The sequence below is a fragment of the Chinchilla lanigera genome, unplaced genomic scaffold (assembly GCF_000276665.1).
Source record: "Chinchilla lanigera isolate Chin_1 unplaced genomic scaffold, ChiLan1.0 scaffold00053, whole genome shotgun sequence".
Taxonomy (NCBI): domain Eukaryota; kingdom Metazoa; phylum Chordata; class Mammalia; order Rodentia; family Chinchillidae; genus Chinchilla; species Chinchilla lanigera.
This window is the reverse complement of record NW_004955454.1, coordinates 13,304,086-13,332,017: the sequence shown is the minus strand read 5'-3', so window position 1 is coordinate 13,332,017 and position 27,932 is coordinate 13,304,086. Positions and strand designations below refer to the sequence as shown.

The 27,932-nt window shown below is 44.5% G+C and overlaps 2 protein-coding genes across 3 annotated transcripts in view; one reads left to right on the top strand and one right to left on the bottom strand.

Moving 5' to 3' along the window:
* Tcea1 (transcription elongation factor A (SII), 1) overlaps positions 1–19,195 on the top strand; it is a gene marked incomplete at its 5' end in the record, with an annotated part of 34,306 nt that extends 15,111 nt beyond the window's left edge. The window contains 6 exon segments of one of the 2 annotated variants that reach the window (XM_013520184.1): positions 2,654–2,796; positions 3,763–3,819; positions 5,230–5,384; positions 6,892–7,038; positions 12,913–12,984; positions 17,688–19,195. In XM_013520184.1, the coding sequence (XP_013375638.1) occupies positions 2,654–2,796; positions 3,763–3,819; positions 5,230–5,384; positions 6,892–7,038; positions 12,913–12,984; positions 17,688–17,696 (583 nt within the window). 2 annotated transcript variants of the gene reach the window in all.
* Positions 19,196–26,287: 7,092 nt separating this feature from the next.
* The window catches only part of Rgs20 (regulator of G-protein signaling 20), a 34,322-nt gene continuing 32,677 nt past the window's right edge, over positions 26,288–27,932 (bottom strand). Inside the window, exon 6 of the mRNA XM_005396066.2 lies at positions 26,288–27,429. Coding sequence (XP_005396123.1) covers positions 27,229–27,429 — 201 coding nt within the window. The 3' untranslated portion in view covers positions 26,288–27,228. The remainder of the gene's footprint in view (positions 27,430–27,932) is intronic.

The window sequence follows — 27,932 nt, the reverse complement described above, 5'->3', positions numbered from 1 at the left end:
ATCAGAGAAATAATGTGGTATTTACACTTGTGTCTGATTTATTTCACTTGAGAGTATGGTCTCAAGGTGCATCCATTTACCTAGCAGTATCTCAAGTTTATCTTTTTTATGGCTGAGTAGTACCCCATTGTATAAAAAAGTATATCTTTATTCATCGATTGATGGCATTTGAGCTGTTTCCAAGATTTAGCTATTACAAACTTTGCCTCTATAAACTTGGGTGTGCCTTTACTGCTGCAAAGTATTTTTATAAGTTCTTACCCAGTTGTTCCTATTACATACTTACGTGTGTTTCCATATGAATGAATTTTATTTTTGAACTAAATAAGAATGCAGACATTATTCCCTTTATACTTTAAATACTGTACATCAATTCATGTTTCCTAAGAAGTCTGTTTTCTCACTAAAAAGTGTAGGCCAAAACTTAATGAATTTTTAAATGTGCTTTTAACTATTTCATATTCAGGGTCACTGGTTTAATGCCTTGAAAACACAACTACAGTACAGCTGTCAGTATCAGGAAATTAACATTGATATAATGCTTTAATCACAGACTTCATTCATATTTTTATAGTTCTCAAAATAACATGTATTGCAAAGGAAAAATGTTTTTTTAAATTGTCGTCTAGGACCATATATTGCATTTAGTTACTTTTACCTGTTCGGTTTCCTTTAATAGTTTCTTAGACCATTGCTGTCTTTCCTGACCTTGATACTTTTCAAAAGTGTAGGCCAAAACTTAATGATATTTTTAAATGGCTTTTAACTATTTTACGTTCAGGGTCACTGGTTTAATGCCTTGAAAATATAAAATAATGGCAAATATTTTATTTTATTTTATCTTATTTTTTTGGGGGGGGCCAGTTTTTTCTGGCACTGGGAACCGAACTCATGACCTTGTGCTTGCCAGGCAGGCGCTGTGCTGCTGAGCTAAATCCCCAGCCCCCAAATGTTTTAAATATATAATGAAGGAAGAAAATTCTTAACATGTTTTCATCAGTTTTCTATACCTAAGGTTTAGTCATATACCCTGTCTACACACACACACACACACACACACACACACACACACACTGCACACATACACATGGAGATAAAAGAGGCTTGGAGACATAAGTCAGGTGCATTGTAAAGAATGATGAAGGTTAGATCTAAATGACTTGTGACTGAGCGCGGATTGACATTTTGGGTGGAAGAAGCCGAGATGGTTCTATGTTTAAACGGTTAGGCAGAAGCAGCAGAATGTAAGAGACAAGGGGCCCACAGTAGTGAAGTCAGGAAAGGGTCCATCAGTCCACCTGGGCACTTTCTGGTAGTTGAGCTAGGCGTATGACTTCAGCAGCAGAGCAGCAGATGCTGTTAAAGTATTTAAGAAGTAGATTTGCAAAACATTGATTTGTTCATTTATTACTGACAGCTATATCCAATTTTACCTCTTGAGAAATGTATAGTAGAGGAAAGTGTATGAAAAGCTGTTTGCAAACCTGTGTGTAGACATTATTTTGTTAATACAGGGGGACGTAAAAGAAGGTTTTAGGAAGAAGTGACGAAAGTTAGAAGCCACAGTTGACTTTGTCCCCAGAAATCTGTTCTCCAAGTTTTAACAATAGGTATGCTTTGGAGAGTAGCAAGGGTGCATACCCTTACAGCAAGTGTAGCAGGTTAAATCTGTGGAAGGGGAACATTTGAATCAGTCTTTGAAAAGACTGAGGGCAGATACCTTTAATGTGATAAAATTTAATTGAGCTGGGCCTGGTGGCGCATACCTGTAATCCCAGCAGTCCAGAGGCTGAGGCAGGAGGATCACAGTGAGTTTAAGGACACTTGAAATAAAATTTAATTGAAACTCATCAGAAGAGTGTTTTGGAATGAAGCTATTTTGGTAACAGTCCAATATAAGAAGTTAATCAGAAACAACTGAAATTACTAGATTCACTGGAAAATCACAAAGTGCCCTGATATCCACGTTAAATTGATGTTTTTGGGGAAATGAGACGTTTTCACAGTTGTTGGACTTCTCAGTGCACCTGGCTCTCCCCTGGAGAGCATTTGTCTTGTTAGACGTCTGTCATCGAGTTCAAATAGGGCTTCCCAGTTTTTTTTCCCCTCTAGTTTTTGTGGCATTGCCATGTTTTCTGGTGTCATCCTTTCAATCTTTTCCTCAAACCAAGATCTGTGCCTTTTATGTATTGTAATGAAGTATAATGTGTATTTTCTCTATTAAAATACTGTTTAATGATTAAAATGATCAAGGTAAAATATCTCGTGTTTTATTTTGTTTTTTTTTTTTTTTTTTTTTTGGTTTTTTTCTCCGGTACCGGGAACTGAACTCACGACCTTGCACTTGCCAGGCAGGCGCTTTGCCTCTGAGCTAAATCCCCAGCCCCAATATCTCGTGTTTTAAAACAGACATGAAACTTGTTCTTTTTTTTTTTTTTTTTTGTATCAGGAATTGAACTCATGACCTCACGCTTGTCAGGCATAAAACTTGTTCTTAATCTATTTGCAGTAATTTTTTTTCCTTATTTAAGAGTCACTGAAACACTAATTGATTTAGGCAAAAAGTTGCTTTTAGCATGGAAGTCATGTCAGTTTGAAACCACCTTCCTGAGGTTCATTGTTTTCTTTGGTCTGTTGGCGACCATGTCAGTAGTTCCAGTGGCAACGTCAGCAGCAGGAGGGAGGAGACCAACGCCCGCGACACCTACGTGTCGTCGTTTCCCCGTGCGCCAAGCACGGCCGACTCCGTGCGGTTGAAGTGTCGGGAGATGCTCGCTGCAGCTCTCCGGACAGGAGGTGAGTTGGGTGTGTGTCGTGTGTTCGTCTCTCAGCCCTTCCGCGGCCCCTGCCGCCTGCACCTCCAGGTTACTGCTGTCCAAGCATCGTAGCTGCCCCAGTCTCTGTGCAGCACAGGGAATTGTTGCTGCTCGTGGCCTGTGATGTTGAGAGAAAAGAGGGGGTTTGTTACTTATTACCAGGGCATCTGATCATTACTGTGTAATTGCAGGAAGTTGACTCCTTTAATACGGCTTCTTTCCCTGGTTCATAGTAATGCAAACTCTCCCCCACAACTCTCATTCCCCTGCATTTAATTGTGCATGTTACTTACCCTGTCTTCACATTGAGAGTCAACAGAATAGATTGTTAAAAGTTAGTGTGGCATATGGTAGGTAAATTTTGTATTCTTAATTCTCTTCCATTTTTTTAAGTCGAAAAGCAGTCTTGATTTTTTAATGGAATCTTTAATTTGAAGGTGTCTAGTCTTAGTATGTGAAATTTTGGCTTTAAAAAAGTTCCATATATACTGAAACATAGCGTGCTATTCCATAAATATGTGCAATTTAAATTTAGAAAAGAAGTTTCATATGCATGAGTACATGCCTTACAGATTCATACTTTTTTATTTTGCTGAACCATAGCTAGTTTGACCTACTTTTCTCCTTACACTGCTCTTTCTTTGATTTCTTCACTGTCTCTTTATATATATTTTTTCTTTTTCTCTCTAGTTTCTGTTTATTCCTTCTGTCCTTTTGAGTATTTGTGTAGGAGTCTTCTGAGGATATCCACGTGTGTGTTTGGCAGATGAAATGAGTGGTTTCCTAGAGGAGCAGCCTAGCGGGTGGTAGGAGCAGATTCAGACTAAATGGAAAGGGTTCTTTGTGTGTTGCAAATGGGGTTGAAGAAGTAGGAGCGCAGTGTTACCTTACCTGGTGCTGCACTTCTACTGCGTTACCATAACTTGGTTTTTATGCCTATTTTTAGATGACTACATTGCCATTGGAGCTGATGAGGAGGAACTAGGATCTCAGATTGAAGAAGATATCCTTTTGCGCTCATGATCATAATTGTTTGAAGTAGGCTAGTTAATTATAAAGCGTTTTCTTTTTTTTCTTTTTTTTTTTTTTTAATCTTTTTGAGACAGGGTCTCGCTATGTAGTTCAGGCTGGCCTTGAGCTCACTTTGTAGCCCAGGCTGGTCTCGAACTCACAATGATCCTCCTGCCTCAGCCTCCCGAGTGCTGGGGTTACAGGCGTGCCCCACTACGCCCAGTTTAAAGTTGTTTCTTTTGATGTATAATTTAAAGGTTTATTTTTTTAATTTCTCCTTTGATTTTATTTTTATCAAGAAGGAAAAGAATATTCATGTCAGTTTATTTTGTTTCTTCTTATCACTCAAAAGTAAATAACAGTTGTGTTGGCATTTTTATTTTTTTGCCTTGAAATTTGAGAATGTAGCATCCGAATTTAAGTAGTGCCAAAAGGGCGGGGGAAACACACACATCAGTGAAGATTTCTCAACGGGGTGCCTCAGCGGGGTGCACATTACCCTGGAGCAGTGCTGGTGAACCTCTTAGAGCTCTCAGTGATAAAGGCTAACTGTAGCATGCTTGCCATAGCACTGTCCTAGAGGGAAGCGTGTCCTTGCTGGGTACCGTAGAAAGGGCTCTGGGAAACAGATCCTGCCTATGGGGAGAAGAACGGACTGTCCGGGTGACAGTGTCACGTGCTGCTGTCCAGAGCTGTGTCCGCTGAGGCCTGCCCTGTGGAGAAAAACCTGCTAAACTTCCTGCTTGCTGAGTTGGGAGAAGAGGCGGACTTTGGGGGCCTGTGAACGGTTTCCTCTTGGAAGCACCCTGTAAGACTGTGGGGCGATGGCTCTGGAGACTTGGGACCCTTGAAATGCAGGTTTGGGCAAGTTAGGGCTGTATAATTTGGGCTGGGGATATAGCTCAGTGGCACAAGTGCCTGCCTGGCAAGCGCAAGGTCCTGAGTTCAGTTCCTTGTATCAGAAAAGAAAAAAAGGCTGTGTAATTCAAACTCCTTTTCAAAAGTAAGTTCACTGGATTGAGTCACTGCATTTTTTTTTTAATTTTTAATTTTTAATTTTTCTTTTTATTTGGTACTGGGAATCTTACACTTGCCAGGCAGGCGCTTGCGCCGCTGAGCTGTATCCCTGGCTCTGAGTAACTGTGTTTAAAAAAACTGTTGATTTTGCATGTTGCTAGCATTAAACATTGAGAAGAAAGCAATACTCACCCAGAGCATAAAAGTACTGACACTATTATTTGCCAGTTACAAATGAGAGAATCTGACACCTGTCTTGTTTTTAACTTAATTTAAATTGGAAACAATTTTTGTGAACTGCTTAAAAGTTTCAGAATTCTTATTTGGCTGAGCAGAAGAAAAGTGATCTTATCTTCATAATTTATTTTCCTTAATGACCAAGTACCTATATATCAAGAAATAAGGAATACAGACATGAAATACAAAAATAGAGTACGAAGTAGGATATCAAATCTTAAAGATGCGAAGAACCCAAATTTAAGGAAAAATGTATTGTGTGGGAATATTCCTCCTGACTTATTTGCTAGAATGACGGCAGAGGTGAGCATAACTTTATGTGAAGTTTCTGTGATGTAATTCCATGATGTCAAATGTAAAACTTACTTAGATTATGAAAGTGCTAAATAAATACTGCATATATAATAAATTCCAACTAGCTGTTCTGTTTATCAGAATATTTAACTCTGATTTGTATTTAATTCTGTTATATTTAATTTATATAAATATTAAGGGTACTGAGTATTAACATAAATGGTGTACCCCTAGTGTAGCTGTTTTAATGTTCTTTGTGTAATACATTAAATCACTATCTAAAACCAAAAATGTTTCACTTTTTATGAATTCATGTAGGATTGTGATTTCCTAACTGCAGATAGACTTTGTACTCTAAGGCTCTTTCCATGGTTGAACACTGTTAGGATTGGTTGTACGTTACGGATTGTTCCTTAAGTTTACATATGGAATGATGGAAAACATGAAATTCGTAGCTTACTATTTGTAGTCATTGCTATTAATACACAGCGGCTGTAGTGAATTTGTCTTTCTACATCGCTAATAAAACTTGCAAAGCTCTGTGTGGTGGTGCATGTTGTAATCCCAGCTACTCAGGAGGCGAAGGCAGGAGGACTTTTTTTTTGTTGTCTTTTGGAGACAGGGTCTCACTATGCAGTTCAGGCTGGCCTTGAGCTCACTTTGTAGCCCAGGCTGGTCTGGAGCTCACAACGATTCTCCTGCCTCAGCAGCCCAAGTGCTGGGATTGCAGGCGTGCGCCACCATGTCAGGCTGTCATTTTTTAAATCTGTTACCTTTTTTCTTTAATTTATTTTTAAGCAAATCACATACATTATATCCTTTTACCTTATATATTTAGGAGACATTTAAAAATATTCTTTCTTGTAGAACTATACTGTCATCACATTCAACAAAGCTAACAATTTCTTGGTATTATGTAATGTCTAGTTCATACTCATGTTTTCCTGTTTGTATATTTACTTTGTATCAGGATCGGGTCCACACATCACCCTTAGTTTGGTCAATGACTATTGAAGAAACCAGTTTTGAATCCCATATTATGAAATTATTCTTTGTCTCACAGTATGCATTTGTGTTTCTTTATGGCGTTACTAAATTTTCCTATCCTTTCTGCTTTCTCTACCCTGGAAACCAGTGCTGTAGGGCTGTTACAGTGAACTTCTCCTGCGTAAATACTTGATAAGCGGCGCTGCTTCCTTCAGCTGTCTCACGTCAGGAGGCACCGATGTCTTGGTCTCTCCTTCTAGCATGTGTGTCTGTGGGCTTCAGTGGTGGTGTCCTCGTTAAAAATTCTCCATTTGCCTTTTATCTGTTGAGTTCATCAGCGAGTGAACACAAACTTAGTGAATATTTGAGGAAATAGTTAAAGAAGGCAAATTCTTACAAGGACTCTGAGGAAAAAATAATTGAAGGTTTTTAAAGCTGATTTAATTGTATTAATGTTAACAGCATAAAAGCATTGAGGGTGCAGGACGGAGATACGTACTTACGACTGTGATACTGCTGCCTCTCATAGGAAATGGCCAGTGATGAGCTCAAAGAGATGCGGAAAAACTTGACCAAAGAAGCCATCAGAGAGCATCAGATGGCCAAGACGGGAGGAACCCAGACTGACCTGTTCACCTGTGGCAAATGTAAAAAGAAGAATTGCACTTACACGCAGGTTTGTGACTGCTTACACGTGCTTGTTTTCACATGAGGAATGTTTTCAACTCCTGCCAGCCGCGGTGGCGCATGCCTGCAGCCCCCGCATGCAGGAGGCAGAGGCAGGGGGATTGTGACATCTCGCGGCCAGCCTTAGTTGCATAGTGAATTCAAGGACAGCCTGAACTGTGTAGTGAGACCCTGTCTTACCCTGCCCCAAATGTCTGCAGCTTCTGTTGTTTCAAACAAGTAACAAAGATAATTACTAGTACTTTGTGTGATATTCTTAATACCGATTTCAGTTAATGAAAATAAGTAGATGTAGCTATGTCTTCATGAAAACAGTTTCTGAAAAAGCTATAGCAGTTAAAGTGGGATTGAAAACTGGTTTCTTCCACATGCATAGACCAAACTAAGGATAGTGTGTAGACTAGATCCTGATACAAAGAAAGTACGTTAACAGGAAAACATAAATGTGCACTAAACATTACATAGTACCAAGACATGGTTAGCTTTGTTCAATGTGGTTCAATGTGATGACAGTGTAGTTCTGTAAAAAAAATAAAATGCCTCCCAAATATAGAATTGATAAAATGTAGGCGATAGTAGAAATAACCATGTTTTCTCAGTGCTCATAAGCAGTTGGTAACTGGTTAGTTTGTAAACTTTAAGGCCGAAGTCCCTTTTAGTTTGTAGGCGTATATGATGTGGAGAAAGTTCTCCGCTTGCTCACACAGCACTTGCCCACACAGCGGGCGGTGCTGCAGGCTGCCTGGCTTCCAGATACCTGCTCGTTTTTGTCACGCATTGGTGACTTTCCTGTGCGTATATAACATGATTGACTTTGCGTTCTTGAACAGCTGGAGAAAATCATGTTACAGTTTTTTGGTTGTACATGTCTGTAAAAATGCTTATTACAGTCTTCATTGTATTTGCCCCACAAGAGTTTTTGTACTATTCTTCCAATCTGCTAAACGCAAAACTTCCTCCCTTAAAGAGCACAGTATGTTTCATTTGTTACAGTTCGTGATACGTGGTAGAATGTAGTGTGAATTTCTGCCTTTTACTTTTTACAGGCATATAGTACTCCATCCTCAGATACGCTTGATTTAACCTTGTTTAAAGCCCTTTACCTTTTTGAAGTCTTTATTTTGTAAGAGTTTTAAGTCTGGTACTTTAGTGTTTCATTTTGTGGAAGTATTAATACTGAAAAGTATCAACATATGGTGGAAGTGGTTTCAGAAAATTTTGAGTTTGCATACAGTATTTTCTTTCAATCAGCTAGAAAAATCTCAGCCAAGTAGAAGTAATATAGTTATATTAGACTACAAACAGCTAAGATGAAAAATACACGTCAACTTTGTTTCTTTTAAGAGAAAGAACCTAGAACCTAGTCTAGAAGGTAATGCATTTTTAGATTTTTTTTTAATCTTGTTTTGTGTTTTTTGAGACAGGGTCTTGCTATGTAATCCAAGCTGGCCTTGAACTCACTATGTAGTCTGCCTTGAACTTGTGGCAATCCTCCTGCCTCAGCCTCCTGATTGCTGGGATTATAGGTGTGCACCATCATGCCTGGTGCATCTTCAGATTTTTAAAAAGTCTTCCCAGATTGTCATGGAAATAATTAATATAGGGAACTGTGACTCTACGTTACCATGGAAACACTAAGAGATTAAACTTTTCCCAGTGAAGAAAAGTTGCTGTGTATCTATTTTTAGGGCTCCAGAAAGCAGTAGTGAATTTATATAAAGACTTGTAGAAGGACTGTCTTATGTGAAGGCCTCTGAAATAAGCAGAAGTTTCCTTTTGCTTTTATTTTTTTGTTTGTTTGGAGTTTTTTTGGTCTTTTTGAGACAGGGCTTGTTATGCAGTTCAGGCTGGCCTTGAGCTCACTTTGTAGCCTAGGCTGATCCTCCTGCCTCAGCCTCCTGAATGCTGGGATTACAGGTGTGCACCACCACACCTGGCTAGAAGGTGTTATTTTGAGAATGGTGCTCATTTACCTTTCTTTGGGCTTTAGTTGAATAAAAAGTCATGTTGATAGTTCACAAGCTGTGAAGTTTCTGATCTTTGAAGTGGTGGTGAGCTGAGATCTCTCCATCCCCACTGAACTGAAATGTACTCAAGGTGCGGCGTTGTGAGTACTTCGGCTCGTGCTGTAAGTTAGGAGTCTAACTCTCGTGACTTTATGGGTTAGAGAAGCTTCTCTTCATTCAGACACTTGGTCTAAGTAAGTCTTACCTGTGGAGAAGTTGAGAAGTCAGTAATCATGCATCAATCTTTAAAAATTGTATTAGCTTTTGTCCTTACTGAGTTATATATGTATATGGGTGTATGTGTGTCTTGTCTCTACATACATATTGCAGATGAGGGTTTGCTCTGCTGTCCATGCTGGCTTTTAGCTTCTAAGTCAAAGCAAAATCCTCTGGTCTTGGATCAATGCGTAGCTGAAATCACATGTATATTTGCCACTGTGCCTGGTCTCTCTCTCTCTCTTTCTTTCTTTCTTTCTTTCTTTCTTTCTTTCTTTCTTTCTTTCTTTCTTTCTTTCTTTCCTTCTTTCTTTCTTTCTTTCTTTTTCTTTCTTCCTTTCCGTTCCTTGCCTTGCCTTGCCTTTCTTTTTTCTTTTCTTTTCTTTTCTTTTCTTTTCTTTCTATCTTTCTTTCTTTCTTTTTTTCTTTTCTTTCCTTCCTTCCTTTTTTTTTATTTTAAAGAGTAAAAGAAGGATAACATAATAATAGGAGGGGCTTACCAAATTACAGACAAAGTGGTAGGAAATTATCAATGGTTATTGTTTTACATATTGTTATCTATAAGATAGTTTCTCAGGAAAACAAATAGACAAATGATAGTGAGTTACAGACAAAAGAGGTAGGAGATTATCAATTGTTGTACTATACTTAGGTATCTTCAAAGTGGCTTCTAAAGAATATAAATAGAACTATACTTGAGTGACCTACTGAATAATCACTCAATAATTCTCAATGGTTGTTGTAGGAAACACATAATAACAAACATGGATCCATTTATGAAATAGGATAGGAACAATACAAACATTAGAGAGTTATGGATAGATCAGTAGGAAAATATCAATGACTGCTGTAATACATGGTGGTATCTTCAAAGTGGATTCTCAGGAAGACAGAGATACACAAGAAGGATCTAACAAGTAGTTACAGCCTAAGGGTTGTCAAAAATCAAGTGAGCCGTCTGGGGCCAAAGCCATTTTTTGTAGCGTTTTCTCTCCAGCCACCCATCGCATTGGGACCCCACAACCAGTTAGTGTCCTCTCCCCAACTGTCAGCACAGGCAGCAGGAATCCTGCTGCAGACTTCTCCGGAGCTCCACCACAGCCTGTACTGTCAGGGGAAGAATGGCTTCCAATGAGTCTCTGCAGGTATTGTGCAAGGTCCTCCTGGTTTACAGCTTCCGAGCAGCTCTCGTGACCCGAGTCCACTGAACCTCTAACTCCGTGGACTTAGTCTGCGTTCTCATGTTCTCTGAGTCCTTGTTCAGCAGCTGCTCCTCCGCTGGCTCTGGACCTTCCCGGTTCTCAATGGCAGGAGCAAGAGTGGCCCGTTGTATGGCATGTATTCCCAGGGGTTGTTCAAAGTTTGAATGATTCACACACATCCGTGGGTGGGCAACTGCAGTCGGTGCATGGTGGGCCAATTGTGTCACTGTTTCTCTGTGTCATAATAGATCTCAGTTGAGTGGCGGCAGCCGGCCTAAGGGCCAGCGCGCAACAGCGCTCACCGCCGATGGCTCCCCATGCGCTGGGGGCCCTCCCTCCGGGAGCTACAAGACAGTAAGCTAGCCAGCTGAAAGACCGGCGCTCCCCACCCGTGGATCCCTGTGCGCTGGAAGCCCTTCTTCCGGGGAACTATGAGGCCGGGAGTGAGCCGCCGGTCCAAAGACCGGCGCTCCCCGCCCCAGGCTCCCCGTGCGCTGGGGGCCCCCCTTCCTTTCTTTTTGGAAACAGGGTCTTGTTATATAGTTCATTTTGAACTCAGTATGTAGCCCAGGCTAGACTCAAACTTACAGTGATCCTTCTGCCTCAGCCTCCCAGAAGCTGGCATTACAGGCATGAGCTTCTCCTTAATTCTTTTACAAAATTTTAGTTATGATGACATACCCATGACCGAAAGTGTACTGTGTCAGTCACTTCAAAGCTCAGCAGTAGGACATTTACAGTTGTGTTCATCCCATCACCGCGGTGTTTCTCTGTTTGCAAAACCAAAACTCCGAACCTGTTAAACAGTAACTCATGGTGGCACACTCCTGTAATCCCAGCTGGTCAGGAGACTGAGGCAGGAGAGTTGCAAATTAGAGGCCACCACGGGCGATTTAGTGAGACCTTCTGTCCAAAAAATAAAAATAAAGCTGGAGTTCAGCACTCCCTGGGTTCAGCCCCAGTACTATAAAACAAAACAGGCCCAAAACAGACCCCAGGAGCTCCACCCTCCCCTCTCCTCCCTCAGCCCCTGCCACCCATCATCCTGCTCTCTGTCTCCGACTTGACTACTCTGGGTGCTTCAGAAAAGTGGGGTCATAAGTACTTGCCTTTCTGTGACTGGCTTGATTCACTCAGCGTAGTGTCTCAGGTTGGCCGCGGTGTCAGCGTGTGTCAGCGTGTCCTTCCTGTTAACAGCTGGATGGGATGTTGTTGTACATACCACACTTGGTGTGCATTCATCCGTTGGACACTTGGGTTGCTCCTCCTTTTGGCTGTGATTCTGCAGTGTATTTGAGCCCACAAACCCTCCTTGAACTCCACTTCATTTCTTTTGGTTGTGTATCTCGCAGAAGAATTGCTGGATCAGATGATCCGTGAACTGCGTAAGCAACGCAGTTCCTGCCTATAGCAAATACATGACAACATGAGCAGGCTTTGGGGAGGGACTGGGTGCTGGGGATCGAACCCAGAGCCTCGTGCGTGCTACCGTGGGAAGTTCCTCTGAGCCGCACCTCCTGCTCTTTAACAGAGTTAAAATCCTCCATTCAGCTGCCATCTGGAGAAAATAATTACCAATATCTTAGTGTCTGTATTACTTCGTAAAGTTTTTTCTAAATATAGTTGCAGTAACTAAAGCCAAAACTATATTATATACTTCTTTTCCCTTACTAGTTAAAATGTATTGTCCTCCTGTTGTAAATGTATGAATAGCTACGTAATATTCAAAGGGATGTACTCAATTTAGTTCATTATTTCCTTATTGTGTATTTAAGTTCTTCCAGTATTTGTGCTATTACAGAATTCTTCAAATGTCCTTGTTACAGATTTTCATTACCGTCTTAGAGAAGATCACATACCAGGTTTCTAGGTTATAGAAAAATGGATATTTAAAGCTCTTACCTTATTGTTTCATTTTAGAAAGATGATGGTAGTTACATATGTCAAAATAAAATGTTCTTTTTTTACATCTTTGCAAATTTTTAAGAGAATATTAACATGTTTAAACTTGTACATCTGTGTTTCTTTCTGAGGAATATTTTTCATATTTGTTAGCCATTTCCAAAAGTATAATTTAATGGATGGCTTTAGAGTATTAGTTTTCTGCTTATCTGGCATAAATTAAACATGAATGACAAGACAGGATTTAGAGAAATGAAGTTCTAGGGGCTGGGGATTTAGCTCAGCAGCACAGCGCCTGTCTGGCAAGTGCGAGGTTGTGAGTTCGATTCCTGGTACCAGGAAAAAAAAAAAGGAGAAACGAAGTTCTGACTTGCATGCTTCTGACGTCGCCTAGCCCGTGTGCGCTTGTTCAGAGCCCCGCGTGTCTCGCTGGCTCACCCCGCAGTGCTGACGGCGCCGCTCCGCAGAGTGCTCTCACTCAGGTCGGGTGCTGTGGTGACGCTGTGGAGGTGACGTGTCGGACTTGCTCTTCCGCAGGTGCAGACGCGGAGTGCCGATGAGCCCATGACGACCTTCGTGGTCTGTAACGAGTGTGGGAATCGATGGAAGGTATGGCCCCTTTTGGCTCTTCATATACTTGTTTGTAGTAAAATAGCCCTCTACCTAGATGTTTAAGTCATATACATGCACTCACACTGTCCAGTATTCTAGAAGCCCCTGATTAACTACTTGTAATAAAGTATGGTGCTAGAAATAGTTAATTTCATGTTACCAACCACCATACATGTTTTGGTGCAGAAGAGAATCTTCAATGCTTAGTTTGCATGACACATTCCTATATATACTATAGTTCATTAAATTGTTTCCACTCTACCCATGGGATTGACTCCAGGGCCTTAGCATTGAGCTACATCCACAGCCCTCTTTTAATTTTTTTTTAAAGAGAATAGAAAAACAAAAATAATACTGAATTTCAAAACAAGATGAGAGGAAATCAGTAATGGTTGTTGAATTACTTACTGTTATCTTCAAAGTAGTTGCTCAGATTACCAGACATAGGCATGCAAAATTGATCAGACAATATCAGCACTGACTGTTCCTTTTAGTGAACTAATAGAAATTAGTAGTACCGTTATCTTAGCTATCTTGTGTGTATAAATATATAAATATATATGTGTATGTATTTTCCCTTCTTTTCTCCTTTCCCTCGTCCCACTTATTCTTTCCTTTTGAGCAGTTTCTTTCCCTTTTCACAATATCTGTTGTGTGTTTTGGATCTTACTTACTCCTTCAGGTTCTTACAGTAGGAAGACAATACGGTGTTTGCACATGCAGGTCTGGTTTATTTCACTCATGGGTGTGGTCCTGAGTTGCACCCATTCACCTATAAAAGTCTAGAGTTTATCTTTATGGCTCAGTAGTACTCTGCTGTATGAAAATACCACATCTTTGTTATCCATTCCCCGGTGGATGGGCATTTGGGTTGTTTCCAAGATCCAGCTATGGCAAACTGCGCTGCTGTGAACTCCCTTCTTAGCTTTTGAGAGAGGGTCCGTTAAGTTGCTGAGCTGCCCAAACGAGACCTGCGCTTGCAGTCTTCTGCCTCCACGTCTCAGAGCCTGGGGTTACAGGCGGGCAGCACAGCCCTGGCTCGTTTCGTCTCTCACACTCCTGAACAGCCTGTGCGTGCTTGTTACTGCTTTATTGGATTTTGATTCTGGAAAATGAATGTTATCTAAATAATTCATTCTTGAGTGATTTGTGAGCTACAAATACAACATTGGGAGAAGGATTGTATATCAATCCCAAGAACATTTTTAAGTCTTTCTTTGGTACTGGGAATGGAACTCAGGACCCTGTGCTTGCTAGGCAGACATTTGTGCCACTGAGCTATATCCCCCGGCCCCTCCAAGACCATTGTTATTAATGTGTAGATTGGAGATGCGAGGAGTGTGGGGTTGGGAGGCTCCCGTGGTAGGAATAAGGCTTTGGAGGCGTACAAGCTGATTTGGACTGCCTTACCATAACTGACCAGCTCCTCACCACCCCTGAACTGTAATCGCCTCAGATATTAAGTGTAAGTAGTGCGTTGCGGGTTGTAACAGGGAGACAGGATACTGTAAAGCACCTGTCAGTGTTCCAGAAGTGCTTATTATTTCTGTCATTGTGAAGTCTGTATACGAGTTTGGTTTTTTTTTAGTTACTCTTAGAGTTTTCAGTTTATTGCTCATTTTATTTTTTTGTTTTGTTTTGGCTTTGGATTTTTTGAGACAGGGTCCCACTTTGTAGTCCAGGCTGGACTTGAACTTACTGTGTAGCCCAGGCTGGCCTCAAACTCCCGACGATCCTCCTGCCTCAGCCACCTGGGTGCTGGGATTATACGCGTGCACCACCATGCCTGGCTTTTATTGCTCATTTTGAATTATTCATATAGTTTAAAACATTTTGTGAGAATTAGAAGTGAGTTGAAGGTAGGTGTAGTATCATGTGCCTGCAGTCCTAGCACTCTGGGAGGCTGAAGCAAAAGGACTGTACATTCAAATCCAATCTGGAAGTTTAAAAATTTAGCAGACCTTGTCTTAAAAATAAAAAGATACATCAAAAGAAATCATCAACAGTGAAAAGACAACCCACAGAGTGGGAAAAATCTAGAACATACAAAGAATTGAAAAATCTCAATTCCCCCAAATTCAAAGGCCCAATCCAAAAGTGGGCATCTGAGATGAATATGTACTTCTCAGATAAAGAAATACAAACAGGAAATAAATATATGGAAAAATGTTCAACATCACTGGTCATTTGAGAGATGCAAGTTCCACAATATCTGTTGTGTGTTTTGGATCTTATTTACTCTTTCAGGTTCTTACAGTAGGAAAGAATTCTAGAAAGAATGGCTGTCATCAAGAAATCAACTGGCTGGGCGTGGTGGCGCACACCCATAATCCCAGCACTCCGGAGGCTGAGGCAGGAGGATCATTACTAGTTCGTCAGCCGGGGCTACAAAGTGAGCTCAAGGCCAGCCTTAACTACCCAGCAAGACCCTGTCTCAAAAAGATGGAAAAAAAAAAAAAAAAAAGTCAACCAATAACAAATGCTGGAAGAGCTGTAGGGAAAAAGGAACCCTGCTTCACTATTGGCAGGTGTGCAAACGGGTGCAACCACTGGGGAAATCAGTGTAGAGATTCCTCAGAAAGCTAGGATTAAAAGTTCCATATGACCCAGCTTTTCCCCTTCTGGGTATCTTCCTTCCCAGAAGAATTAAAAACATCATACCACAGTGATAATATGTGCACCCATGTTTATAGCAGCACAATTAGTAATAGCTAAATCTCAAAAATGACCCAAATGCTCATCAGCTGAGGAATGGATAAAAAAGATGTGGTCTTCTTATACAGTGGAGTACTACTCAGCCATAAAGAAGGATAAACATGAGATTTTTATAGGAAAATGATACTGCTTAAGACCATATACTCATAGGTGAAATAAATCAGATTCACACGTGTAAACATTGTATTGTCTCCCTAGTGTGAGAAAATAAAAGGGTAAATAAGGTCTAAAATGTATAATAGATACTAAAAATGGGGGCAGGTGTGGTGGCGCAGGCCTGTAATCCCAGCACTTGGGGAGGCTGAGGCAGGAGGGTCGTTAGGAGTTCAAGACTGGAAGATCAAAAAAAAAACAAGTGTGAAATGGGAAGAAATTATTTAAAATGAAAAAGGAACTAGGGTAGGGGAAAGGGGAAAAGAAGGAAGGGAAAAGGGAGAAAAAATGCAAGTTAGGTGTACTATTAGTGTCTGTTAGTTCATAGAAAAGAAAGGTTTGTGCTGATACTGATTGGAGAAGTTTTCATGCTCATATCTTTTACTCTGGGTAACTAAAGACAACAATCTGCAATGTATTAACTATTAATATTCTTCCATTTTCTTGTTTATGAAATTTTGTTTTATCTTTTTTCCATAAAGCAAAAATAAAAAGTGCTATGGAAGTGCTGTGTTCTAGCCCTAGTACCCGTAGGGTTAGGGGTGGTTTAAGCCAGACAATTCTCTGCTACAAATATAGTTTGGGACTTTGGTCCTAGATATTATGTAAGGATTAAGTCTAATACGTATTTATTATATAAAAAAACTCAGTTCAGTCACCTTTTTTTTTAACGCAAACTTATCTTGTCCAGCTAGCACTCTTATGTTTGCTTTGCATGCTGGATCATTTTTATTATTATGAGTGTGTTTACTATAGTTTGTTTTGTTTTTTTTTTTTTTGGTTTTTCTCCGGTACCGGGAACCGAACTCACGACCTTGCGCTTGCCAGGCAGGCGCTTTGCCGCTGAGCTAAATCCCCAGCCCCACTATAGTTTGTTTTGAAAAGCAGTTTGTAGCAGAAGTCCTGGCATAATAAGTGACTTTCAAAACATTTTAATGCAGAAAGCTGACTGAAATTAATTTTAAAGGTTAAAATCATTATGAAAAGAGGTACTAGCTGGGCGTGGTGGTGCACACCTGTAATCCCAGCACTCGGGAGGCTGAGGCAGGAGGATCATTGCAAGTTCGAGGCCAGCCTGGGCTACGAAGTGAGTTCAAGACCAGCCTGAACTACATAGCAAGACCCTGCCTCAAAAAGATAAAAAAAAGAAAAAGAAAAGAGGTACTTAATAAAAAGTACTAAAATGTTTTCATGCTATGCTTTAGTTATGCCTTCTAATTTTTAATTTTTATATTTTTGGTGGTAGTTGGGGTTGAACCCTCAGTATTCACACTGAGCTATCTTCTTGGCCCTGTTTTTTAAATTTTGAACAGGGTCTCACTAAGTCACTTTAGGCTTGAACTTGTAGTCCTCCTCCCTCAGTCTCCCAGAGTGCTTGAATTACAGGGGTGTATGCCACCATGCACAACTGCCTGCCTGTTGTCATTGTCTCTGTCTGTCTGTCCATCTGTCTGTCTCTTTTAAGTATTGGGGATGAGTCCGAGTGCAGGGCCTAATGCAGGCCAGGGAAATGCTCTATCGCTGAGCTATGTCCCCAACCCTTTCTAAATTTTCTTTTGCGAGAGTCTCACTGTGTTGCCCGGCAGTGTTTGAGTTTGTGATCTTCCTGCCTCAGCCTTTCAGATAGCTGGGTTCTAGGAGTGTGCCACCATGGCCACTCCTGCGAGGTTGGAAAATCAGGCATTTAAGACACATGGTGACTGTGCATGAAAAACATACTGTGTCTCCTCAGATATGCTTTTTCAGAAACAATGCAAAGTATATGCTAAGTGGGAGATATATATCATTGTTCGTTTTAAGTTCTCATAGAAATATTTCTTCTTTTTTGACAGTTCTGTTGAGTTGGAAGAATTGGATCTGGACCATTAAGAAAATGGATTTTGTAATTAGCTTTAAAACTAGGGCAAGCAATTAGTTTTCCTGCAAGTCAGGGTTTTAAAATGACATACATCCCACAAATTAGTTTTTGGATTTTGATCTAACATCCCTTCCTCAAATGCCTTCTGTAGTTTCACATGAGTAGGAAAACCATACGATAATTGTATGATATCTGTTTCAATACTTTTTTTCATTTTTATAAGTAAGTTGATATTAATCTTTTCTCAATTAAACTTTTGACAGTTTATTTTTATTTTTTTCTTCTTGAAGTGTTCTTAACTTTTTACAGTCTGAAACATACATAGTAGAAATTGTTGTTCTTTGTTAATGAATACATAACCAGAAGTTACTTTCTTCATATTGGCCTGTACCCAGAAATAATAGAGGAAGCAAAAAGGTAAAATAATTTTAGGTTTACAGATATGGTATGTCTTCAAGTAATTCTTGTCCAGCTAATCTAAATTGTACATATTTGAAATAGTATCTAATTTGATTTTATTATTATGTTCACAAACCTGCAATAAGAAGATACCATTTTGCATCTGTAACTAACCCTTGCTCATCACTTCTTGTACGTGTATATTACTTGTTCGTAATAGATTCTACTTTTGGAAATACAGCTTTGTTGAAGTCATTCTGGTTTTATTGTTTATTTACCTATTTGACTTTGTAGTGTATTTCAGTTTTGCAGAAACTAAAATAGTGTAGTAGGCTTTCAGAAATCCTCTCACAGGCAAAGAATAAAAGCTTCTGACGATTTTTTCCCTCACAGGAAGACATCCGGGGAAGAGATTGTTAGTGCACTGGTAGTGTCATTATCGTAAACAGTTCATGCATAGGTTTTGATTTCAAATCTATACTGACCAAGGATTAAGCATAAAAATTGTATGGATCATTAAAGCTGTGGTCTTCTCATACAGAGACTGGTAGAAAGTATTTTTGTTCGGAGTCGTACTTTTTGTCCTTTTCTGTTAGTGTTTTCCACCTGGACATGTGGGCTATACAAGCAGTCTTAGAGCGCAGATCTGAAGTTAAGTTTTACTTCTGTTTAAGAGTATGCCGTTCGTTCTGTTAGTAATAAGAAAGGCGGTTTTCACGGAGTCTGCTGGGTACCGTCGCTGCGGCACATCCTAACGACCGCCAGCGCGGAGCCTCCAGCCGCCCTGCGGGCTGCGGAGGGCCTCTGTGCACGCTGGCGCTCCGCTCTGCCCTGCCAGCTTCCTGACTGGAAGTCGTCTCGTGGTAACAGCGAGGGTGCCCAGGACCAGGGCCGGCCGTGGGTGCCAGCCCCCCTCCGCTTTGTTAGCTCCCGGGTGAACCGTCTGCTTCGTCGTTGCAAAAATAAAGTGCATTTCTGAGAGAATGGGTTTAAGAAGAATGAAGTTAAAATAGTTCGATTTTTAAATTAAGTGATTGATTTTAAAATTTGTAATTCAATAAAATTTTGTTGTTGTTAACTGTGTATCACATTTTGTCATTTTATTTATACGCTGAATTTTGTTCTACCTTTTGTTGAAGAGTTTCCCATTTTCTTCTACCTACCAAGGTGTTTTTAAGTTACAGTTTTGCTGAAGTGCAGCGTGGTCTTCCTAGCACCGAGCGTGCTGTCCTTCCCTGGCCGCGTGGTGGAGCGGCTCTGAGCAGACGTGAGCGCTGCCTCTCGGTGCTCTTGACACGAGGTGTGAGTCTTACTGCTGGGAAGTGCCGCGCCTGGGGAAGGAAGTGCAGTGCAGTACTACCACAAGTCGTATTTTATAGGACGTTCGCTTTCAGGACAGAGGAGCTGCTGAGTGAACAAGCCAGGGGACTAAGCCAGGCCAGGGTGGCGGGAGTGAAGGGCCGCCGTGGCGGAGGGGAGGCGACGCTCGTAGTGGTCTTGTCCACTTGAGTGCTGAACACGGACTTAGGAATCCTGCTCCCGCGTAACAGCGGTTCTGAAATATTCCTGTGTGCCCAAGCGTTTAAACCTCCGCACCTTACAGGTAGACAATGTTTGAAGTATTAAGACAACAAAAGAAGTAACAGTCTGTGCTTTTGAATTTTTATAGTTATTTTTTTTTCAGTGATTGTTCTTAAAGGTCAAAGTATAATTTGTGGATTTGGATTGATTTTTCAAAATGAAGCTGCCATTGGAGAGCTGTGATGTGTGGAGTTTTGGTCAGCAGTTGTTCAACTTCGCTGTGGGAAGCGAGCCATCCAGGAGGCACTGAGTGTGCCCCGGGAAGTGTGGCTGGGGTGCTCATTGGCAGCGGAGGACTGGTGAAAATCTCATCGCAAGAAGTGCAGACAGACGTTTGAAATGTTACCATGCAGGAAGCAGAGCAGTTGCTGAAGACCCCTGGGCAGTAACGGCAGAGTTACGGTGAAGGACCTTGCAGTCAGCACGCGGCGGGGCCAGCTGAAAGCAGGGGGCGTGCGTGGCCGAGAGCTGAGGTTTGGTAGAGAAGGGCCGAGTACATTCCTGTGAGAGCTTCGTTCGCTGCCGTTACGCCGGGTGTCCCCCAGAGCCGCGTGCGGTCACGGGTGGCGCTTTTCCGAGGTGGCTGGGTCTACGGCGTGTGACCCTGGGGTCGAGGGCCCTAGGGTGAAGGGTGTGAGTGCCACCCCCAAGGGCAGGTGTCCTGGAGAGGCGTCAGGGACAGCAGAAGGGTCGCTGGGGCTTCTTGCTTGCTTTCGCTGTCTTCTGCCTGCCGTGAACGGCTGCTCCTCGCCTTGGTCAGCCGGCTGGGGAGTGGAACCTGTAGAGACGGTCAGGTAAACGTGAGCTCCCTGGACTCTGGGCGTCGGCCTTGTATCTCAGCGATGAGAAGCGTGGAACAGCTGCTGTGCCCGCAGCACCTGCAGGGATACCCGCCGCACAGGAGTTGCTCGTGACAGCTTCTCCTGGTCGTGGCTGCGTCCGCGCATCACGGTTCTTGGCTGTACCCGAGTTAGGGTGTGGAGAACGTTCCACGGCCTGGAGACCGAAGATGGGACAACAACCGCAGGTTGGTCTGTTTCTAGACTCCAACTTCGAAGGAAATGTAATGAGCTGCAACCTTGGGAGATGGTCACTTTAGGTGGTTTCTACAAAGTGAAGCCAAAGTATAGTAATTGAAAAAGCACTTTTTTCATGTCCGCCTGTGTGTCCTTGTCCTTGTTTACCTAGATACAGGGCGGGAGAGGAAGGCACAGGGAACAACCGCAGATGGCTCGCTGGTGGGTCTTCTCGGCTGATCATTTTTATGTTTTTCTTAACGGCCATGACTGCACGGAAAAACATTTCCTATGTGATTAATGTGCCGTTCGCCCATGTTCCTGTAAGTGGATGACTGAATTGTCCTAAAGTAAAAATACTTGTGTAATAGTGCCGTCTGCCATGACAGCGCGGAGACGATGGCATAGCTGACGGGTTTCTTGGCACGGGTTCCTAGAACAGCACTTATTCTGCATACTCCTAGGACAGTGTTTATCCAATGGCTAGTGCATTCCATTCATCATCTCGATCCATCAGTCCTGTCTGCTATGGCGGGAGTTCCTTCTCTGGGAGTGGATAGTGGTCCGCGGTGTGTACTGACCACTTTTCCACTGGCTTGTCAGCGCCCGTTTAGCTCATGGTCCTTTCCTGCCTGTTGTGCTAATGCGGCTGTAAACGGGAGCTCCTGTCTACCTTTAGCATCAGAACTCCAGTCACGGAGACACCCCCGGAGTGGGATTAGCGCCGCACGCCCCACCCTGCCCTGCGCAGTGTGAGCCCTGCTGAGGTGACGCTGCGGTGGTGTAAGCTCAGTAGCACCACCCTCCCAGGTGCCATGGGGATGCCACGCTCCAGGCTGGCTCTCACAGTGCGTAAGTTTACAGGGAAACACGGATAATAACCAAAAAAATGGAACCAGAACGGGGAAATCAACAGTTTTGCACGGGAAGCTTTGGGAGATGTTTACAGTCGTCTGCCTGAAGTTGCGACAAAATTGAAAAGGCAGGGCAGTGTGAAAGCTGCCACGCTGTTCTTGGTCGGGAGAAGTAATTGCAGTTATTGCAGCACTTGTGCAAAATCCGGAGCTTGTCAGTAAGTCTCATAAAGAAAATGCTTGGCATGGCCGGGTGTGGTGGCACACGCCTGTAATCCCAGCACTTGGGAGGCTGAGGCAGGAGGATTGTTGCGAGTTTGAGACCAGCCTGGGCTACAAAGTGAGCTCAAGGCCAGCCTGAGGTGCATATCGAGACCCTGTCTCAAAAAGACAAAAAAAAAAAAATATGCTTGGCATGGAGTGAGTGACCCTTCAGAGCTGGGCGAGCTCGTGAGTACCGAGCGCAGCCTTTCATTTCTCTGTTCGGTGTTTTGCAGTTTTCAGTGTGTCTTTCACCTCCTTGATTATCCTAAGAATGTTTTATGCTACTATAAGTCAGTTGCTTTATTTTTCAGATAACCATGTTAATACGTAGAAATTCTGTGTGTTGAATTTGTAGCTTGCAACATTATTGAATTTCACGAAGATCTCATTTGCAGGTAGGACGTGCATGCCTTTAATTTCCTCCCTTGCTCGGTGTCTGGCTGTGATTCCCTAGTGCTGCGACGAACAGAGAACGGCTTCCATGCCCTGGCTTTATCCCGGCCTTGGAGGAGAGAGGTTTTTATTTGATTGTGTTGAGTATGATGTTGAGTGTGGGACCTCACACGTAACTATTATTTTGAGGTAAATTCCTAACTTGCTGAGCTGCTTTTGTGAAATCGTGTTGAATTTTGTCAAGTGCCCGATTTTGCACCCATTGGTTGTTCAAGAGTATGTTAGTTTCCACATATTTGTGAGTTTTTCAGTTTTTCTTTTATATTGTAGATTGAATCCATTGTGGTTGGAAAAGATTCCTGATATGATTTCTATCTTATATTTGTTAAGACTTGTTTTATGACATTACACGAGATCTGTCTTGGAGAATGTTCTGTGTGTATTTGAAAATATGTATTGTGTTGTGTGGAAAGTTCTATATATGTCTATAAATGTTCTACATATCTGTAGTCTGTTTTAGAGTCTGAAGTTTATCAGTTTTTTCATGGCATGAAAACTGAAAATATTTTATAATAAAATCTATTAGTATTTTATGGTTTCTGAATTTTGTCTTGTTTAGGAAAACGTTTTCATTGGAAGTTATAAAAATATTTCCTGTATTTTTCCAGTATTCTTATGTATTCTTACTTTAAAACATTCAGATCGTTAAACCATTTGGAATTCGTATACATTTATCCAAATGGAGAGAGGGCCATCCCAACGAAATCACCCTGTGAAATTGTACTGAAAAGCGGAAGTCTTGAACTGCATTCATAGGATCATCTGAGATTCATGTGGGGTTTAGCTGCTGAATGGATCCGTAGTAGTGGTGAACTCCGTAGTCACATAGGCGATGATGGCATCTTTCTGAGTAGTTATATGTTGGAAACAATTTGGCATGGAAGTTTTCCTTTGTAGCAAATCTGTAATCCTCACATTTATTGATTATGGCTGTAAGCTGACTATGAAAGAGAAAACGAGTAAAACAGAGTTTACAGTGCGGTGGAAACAATACCCTGCATATGTAAGCAGAACGTGTGACAGCTGAGGTGATGGACGTGCTCAGCGCATCCCCGGAACCCAGTACACATGTTCCGTGTGACGGAGGGCCTCCACGTGAGGCTGTCAGGGTGCTTCGTGGGGTAGATCACAGGCTGTTCCTGAAGGGCCGGTAAGAGTTACCGGGACAAGGGTGGCGATTCAGAGTGAGCGTAGGAGGCAGCAGCCGGTGGGGCCCGAGCTCCCGTGTGCAGCTGAGAGCCGAGCGCTGTGCGTCCCTTTTCTGCAAGCGCCGGGTCTGCCGTGGAAGCGGGGCTGGCGAGCGCGCGGCCCAGCAGCTGAGAGGTCATGGCTCGTATCCAGGCGGTCAGCAAGTACCGAGAGGTTTTGGGTGGCGGGTTAGCCGTAGGTAGCGCTGCCGTGAGGGGGCCACCGGATGACGCGAAGGGTGGGGTGCGCGGCTGACGGCGCGGGAGCGAGGGCTCCTTGGCCGTGGTGCAGGGAAGGTTCGGCAGGAGTCGGAAGAGGGAAGCGAGGGACCGGGGAGATGTTTAATAACTGGAAACGGGGGAAGGGGGGCGCTGACACCAGGCCTGGGCGTGGCTGGGTGGCTCGCTGCCCGCACTGCAAGCGAGGCCAGGCTGCGGGGTGGGCGGCCCCGGGTGAGGGCTCCAGGGCGGAAGGCTGGCGTCCGCTCATGGGAGGGGTGCGCCCGCGCAGCGCCAGCGGGCAGCTGAGCCCCGGTTCAGGAGGGGCCGGGACCAGGTCCCTACTGGAGGTCTTCAGTACACTTGGGTATTTCCCGAGGAGGGATACGAGAACCAACAGCCCATCGCTCAGAAGAGGGCCCAGGCCCAAGCCCTAGGGCCGCCACATTTAGTGAATGACTAACGATAGCGGTAGCTTGCGGTACTTTATCTTACATGCACTAGGCTTGTTTGGGTTTCTTGAGACAGGGCTTCGTCACGGAGTTCGGCTCAGGCTGACCTTGAACTCACGCTACAGCCGAGGCTGGCCTTCAACCTGCTGCGATCCTCCTGCCTCAGCCTCGGATACCACCGTGCCTGGCTGCATGGAGGAGTTTAACCCTCAGAGTAAGGTTAAGCACAGGTAGCATTTACCATCCCTGTCTTTACACACGAGGAAGTCCCCCCTGCCCCGTGTCAGTGCGGCGTCTGAACCCCCGGCTGCACAGCCCGAGGCCTCAGCCGTTCTGCTCCGTTCCCTGGGGAGCGGTAGAGGAGAACGTGGAGAACTGGCAGGGGCTCACAAGGCCCGGAAGCCGGCTTGCAAGGAGGGCGCTGTCGGCGCGGGCAGCGCGGCCCTCCTCTGAGAAGAGGCGGGGAGCAGTGTGTTCAGGCCTCCGGGCGCCACGGAGGCCTCCGCAGAGCAGCTGGTGCCTCACCCTGGCTTCGGCGGAAACGAGGAGGTGAAAATCGCAGGCAGCAGTGTGGGCCTGGGGAAAGGCTGGCGGGAGGGGAGAACCAGCAGCCGCGATGGGAGCAGCTCGTTACCTGGGGCGTGCAGCGCGCTTGCAGTGCGGGTGTGCGTGCGTGCGTGTGTGCGTGTGTGCAGCACGCTTGCAGTGAGGATGTGTGCGCGTGTGTGTGTGCGGCGTGCTTGCAGTGCGGATGTGCGCGCGTGTGTGTGCAGCGTGCTTGCAGTGTGTGTGTGTGTGCGTGTGTGTGTGCATGTATGCGGCGTGCTTGCAGTGCGCATGTGCGCGCATGTGTGTGCGGCGTGCTTGCAGTGCGTGTGTGTGCGCGCATGTGTGTGCGGCATGCTTGCAGTGCGTGTGGTATGTGCATACATGTGTGCATGTGTGCAGCGTGCTTGCAGTGCGTGTGTGTGCGCGCATGTGTGTGCGGCTTGCTTACAGTGCGGGTGTGTGCGCGGGTGTGTGCAGCGCGCTTGCAGTGTGGCGTGCCTGTGCGTAGCGTGCTTGCAGTGCGCTCCGCCCTCCGCCCTCCGCACGCGGCACCGCCGCAGGCGCTCTCATGCGTGTGTGTGTCCTGCCTGGAGTCTCGGCCATCCGCCCGCCAGCCGGCCGCCCTCCTGTGGTCGCCTCCGACGTCCTCACGCCCGCATCGGCATGCGGCGGACGCACCGGGCTCGCTGCGGTTCGGACACCCGTGCGCTCTGTGCGCTCTCGCTCGGGCGCCCCGCCGAGGTTGTCCCGCAGCGATGCACACCCAGAGCTCACCTCCTTCCTTCCTCTATGCGCTACGCTGTATCGTAACTCGTCGTCCCCTTACAGTGCGAACTACCGGAGGACAGCGTTCGCGTCTGCGGTACAAAAACATTAGCCAGTGGAATCAAAAGCCCGTGCAAAAGGCTGAAACCCTGAGCAGAAAGAAGGACCCAGCTGGCCGGGAAGGGACGCAAGGAGGGGGAGTAGATGCCGAGCTTCGCGTGTGTAAGGGCACACGGGAGGTGCGGGGAGAGGCTCGCCGTTTCCGTGGTAAAGCACACGGTTTACCAAGGGCGAGGGCGCAGGGCATAGGTTTGACGCTGGAGTTTAGTAGCAGTGAGGATGGGGTCGGGCCAGGTACGGGGGACGATCAAGGGGACAGCGGGCATGATGGCACACAGCTGCAATCCCAGCTACACAGGAGGCTGAGGCAGGAGGGTCCCAAGTTTCAGCCCAGTCTGCGTAGTAACAGCTCAAAATAAAAAATAAAGAAGTGTCAGGGATGTAGCTCAGTGCACCGAGGGGAGGGAGGAAAGCCGCGCTGTCCCGTAGGAGGGATGAAACGTGCGGGGCGCCTCTTTCGATTAGCGTCTAACCTACTGCGGACGCCAGCCCAGGTTTTGTGTCTTTCCCACTGACTGCATAGGAGGTGTCCTCAGGGCGCTTTAGAGCTACAAGCCATTTTTACCTATGCGCTCTGAAGTTGTTCCATTCGCCTGTGGGAAGGGTATTGGGCTCTAAAAGCAAACACTGGTCGGGGAGCTGAGATACGCTGCATGTACCCCTGCTTAATGTTACCTTTCTCAAATACTTACATATGAAAAAATAAAAATGGAGATAAAATTCTTGTGCTTTATTTTTCTAGAGTGAAAATGCCCATATTTCTTTCCATCATAAAAATGGAAATATGCTTATTTGAAAGTTTGCTGTGAACACGACCAAGTTGTGAACCTTAAAAATGCGCTCTTTAGGTCGACAAATTCTGATCAGAAAATAACAGTTAACTTTTCCACGGAAGGATGTCCTGAGTCCTGCTTCCCTTGGCAAACACTCGAGACCGACCTACTTCAGAGCACACTGCTTCACATCAGCCAGGTAGAGGCGCTCATGCACACCTGTGTCTACGGACTCACGCTAGGATAGAAAGCGGATTAACGGGGCCGGGGATATAGCTCAGCGGCACAAGCGCCTTCCTGGCAAGCGCAAGGTCCTGAGTTCGATTCCCGGTACCAAAAAAAAAAAAAAAAAAGAAAAAAGAAAGAAAGGAAAGAAAAGTGGATTACTGTCTGTACAAGTGACCACATCCTTATAAAGGTGAACTTGGGTCCTGTCATGGCAATGATAAGGGAAGTATTCAGGCCCGGTCTGATGGAGTGAGCAGGTAGCTGAGAAGCGCTTGAATCTCTTCTTTCGGGGATAATCAGCCGCTGAACTCATGCAAAACAAAGCGGGCCCTCTTGCTCCTGTGCATGGACGTCATGCTCCGGGCAGCTGGGGGCCTCCAGTGCACCCCCTGCCGTTGGGAACGCGCTACTGCTCCTGTAAATGCAAATACACTCTCAAACAGCCGCATCGGTTCCCCTCAGAAGTACCGCTAACCGGGGCTGCGATTTACAACGTGAACGTATGGCCTCTTGTTGGACGCAGGTCGCACTTGTTATTCCAACAGCGCGAGCGTTACTCCAGCGGAAGGCATTACTACCTCTAAATTCCCTGCGCTAGATGTAGTCCAGGTAGTTCTTCCATTGTTTCCTCAATAATAAATACATTGGAAAACTCCTACGCTTCAGCTGACTTCTCAGCTGACTTCTCAGCTAGGGACTGCAGCAAGTCCTTATAGACGGCGGAGTTCATGAAGCGGGGGTACGAGTCTCTGAGCATGAGGGTGTAGATCTGCAGCTGGGCGTCGTCGAATATGTGCGCGGACGGCTGGCCCATGTTGCTGTTGATGATTTCCCGCACTCGGGAGTCCAGGCTGACCTGCCGGCGGAGCACAGAGAGCTGCAGCAGACGCGTCTCCCTCTGAACCCGCCCCCACCGCCCGGAGCTTATTTTGGTTTCTGAAAACCCCAAACCTAGCAAGTTCATCCAAAAATCCAAACTGCCAGGAAAGGAACCAAAAGCATAATGAACGGAGGCTCTGGGGCTTCCGAGCTAGGCGCGTCCCCTGGGCCAGGGCCTGTGACGCCGCCAGGATTCAGGCAGTACGTCTAGGAAGGGCCGGACCTTGTGCTCCCGACACATCTCACACGTTCTAAGTAATGGTGACAGGAGCACGCACGTTTTGGTGCTTTCAAAAGAGCTTGCGCACACATCCGTGCCAGGAAGAGAAGGGCTAAAACCTGGGTGCCACCGGCGTCTCCCCAGCTGGAAAACCACTGCAGAGCTCCGGAAACGAGCACCGGCCACCCAGAGGGTTGGGCACGCGTGTGGACCACGTGCTGCACCCCCAGGGCCCAAGCACCGGACATGCCTGTGCTGAA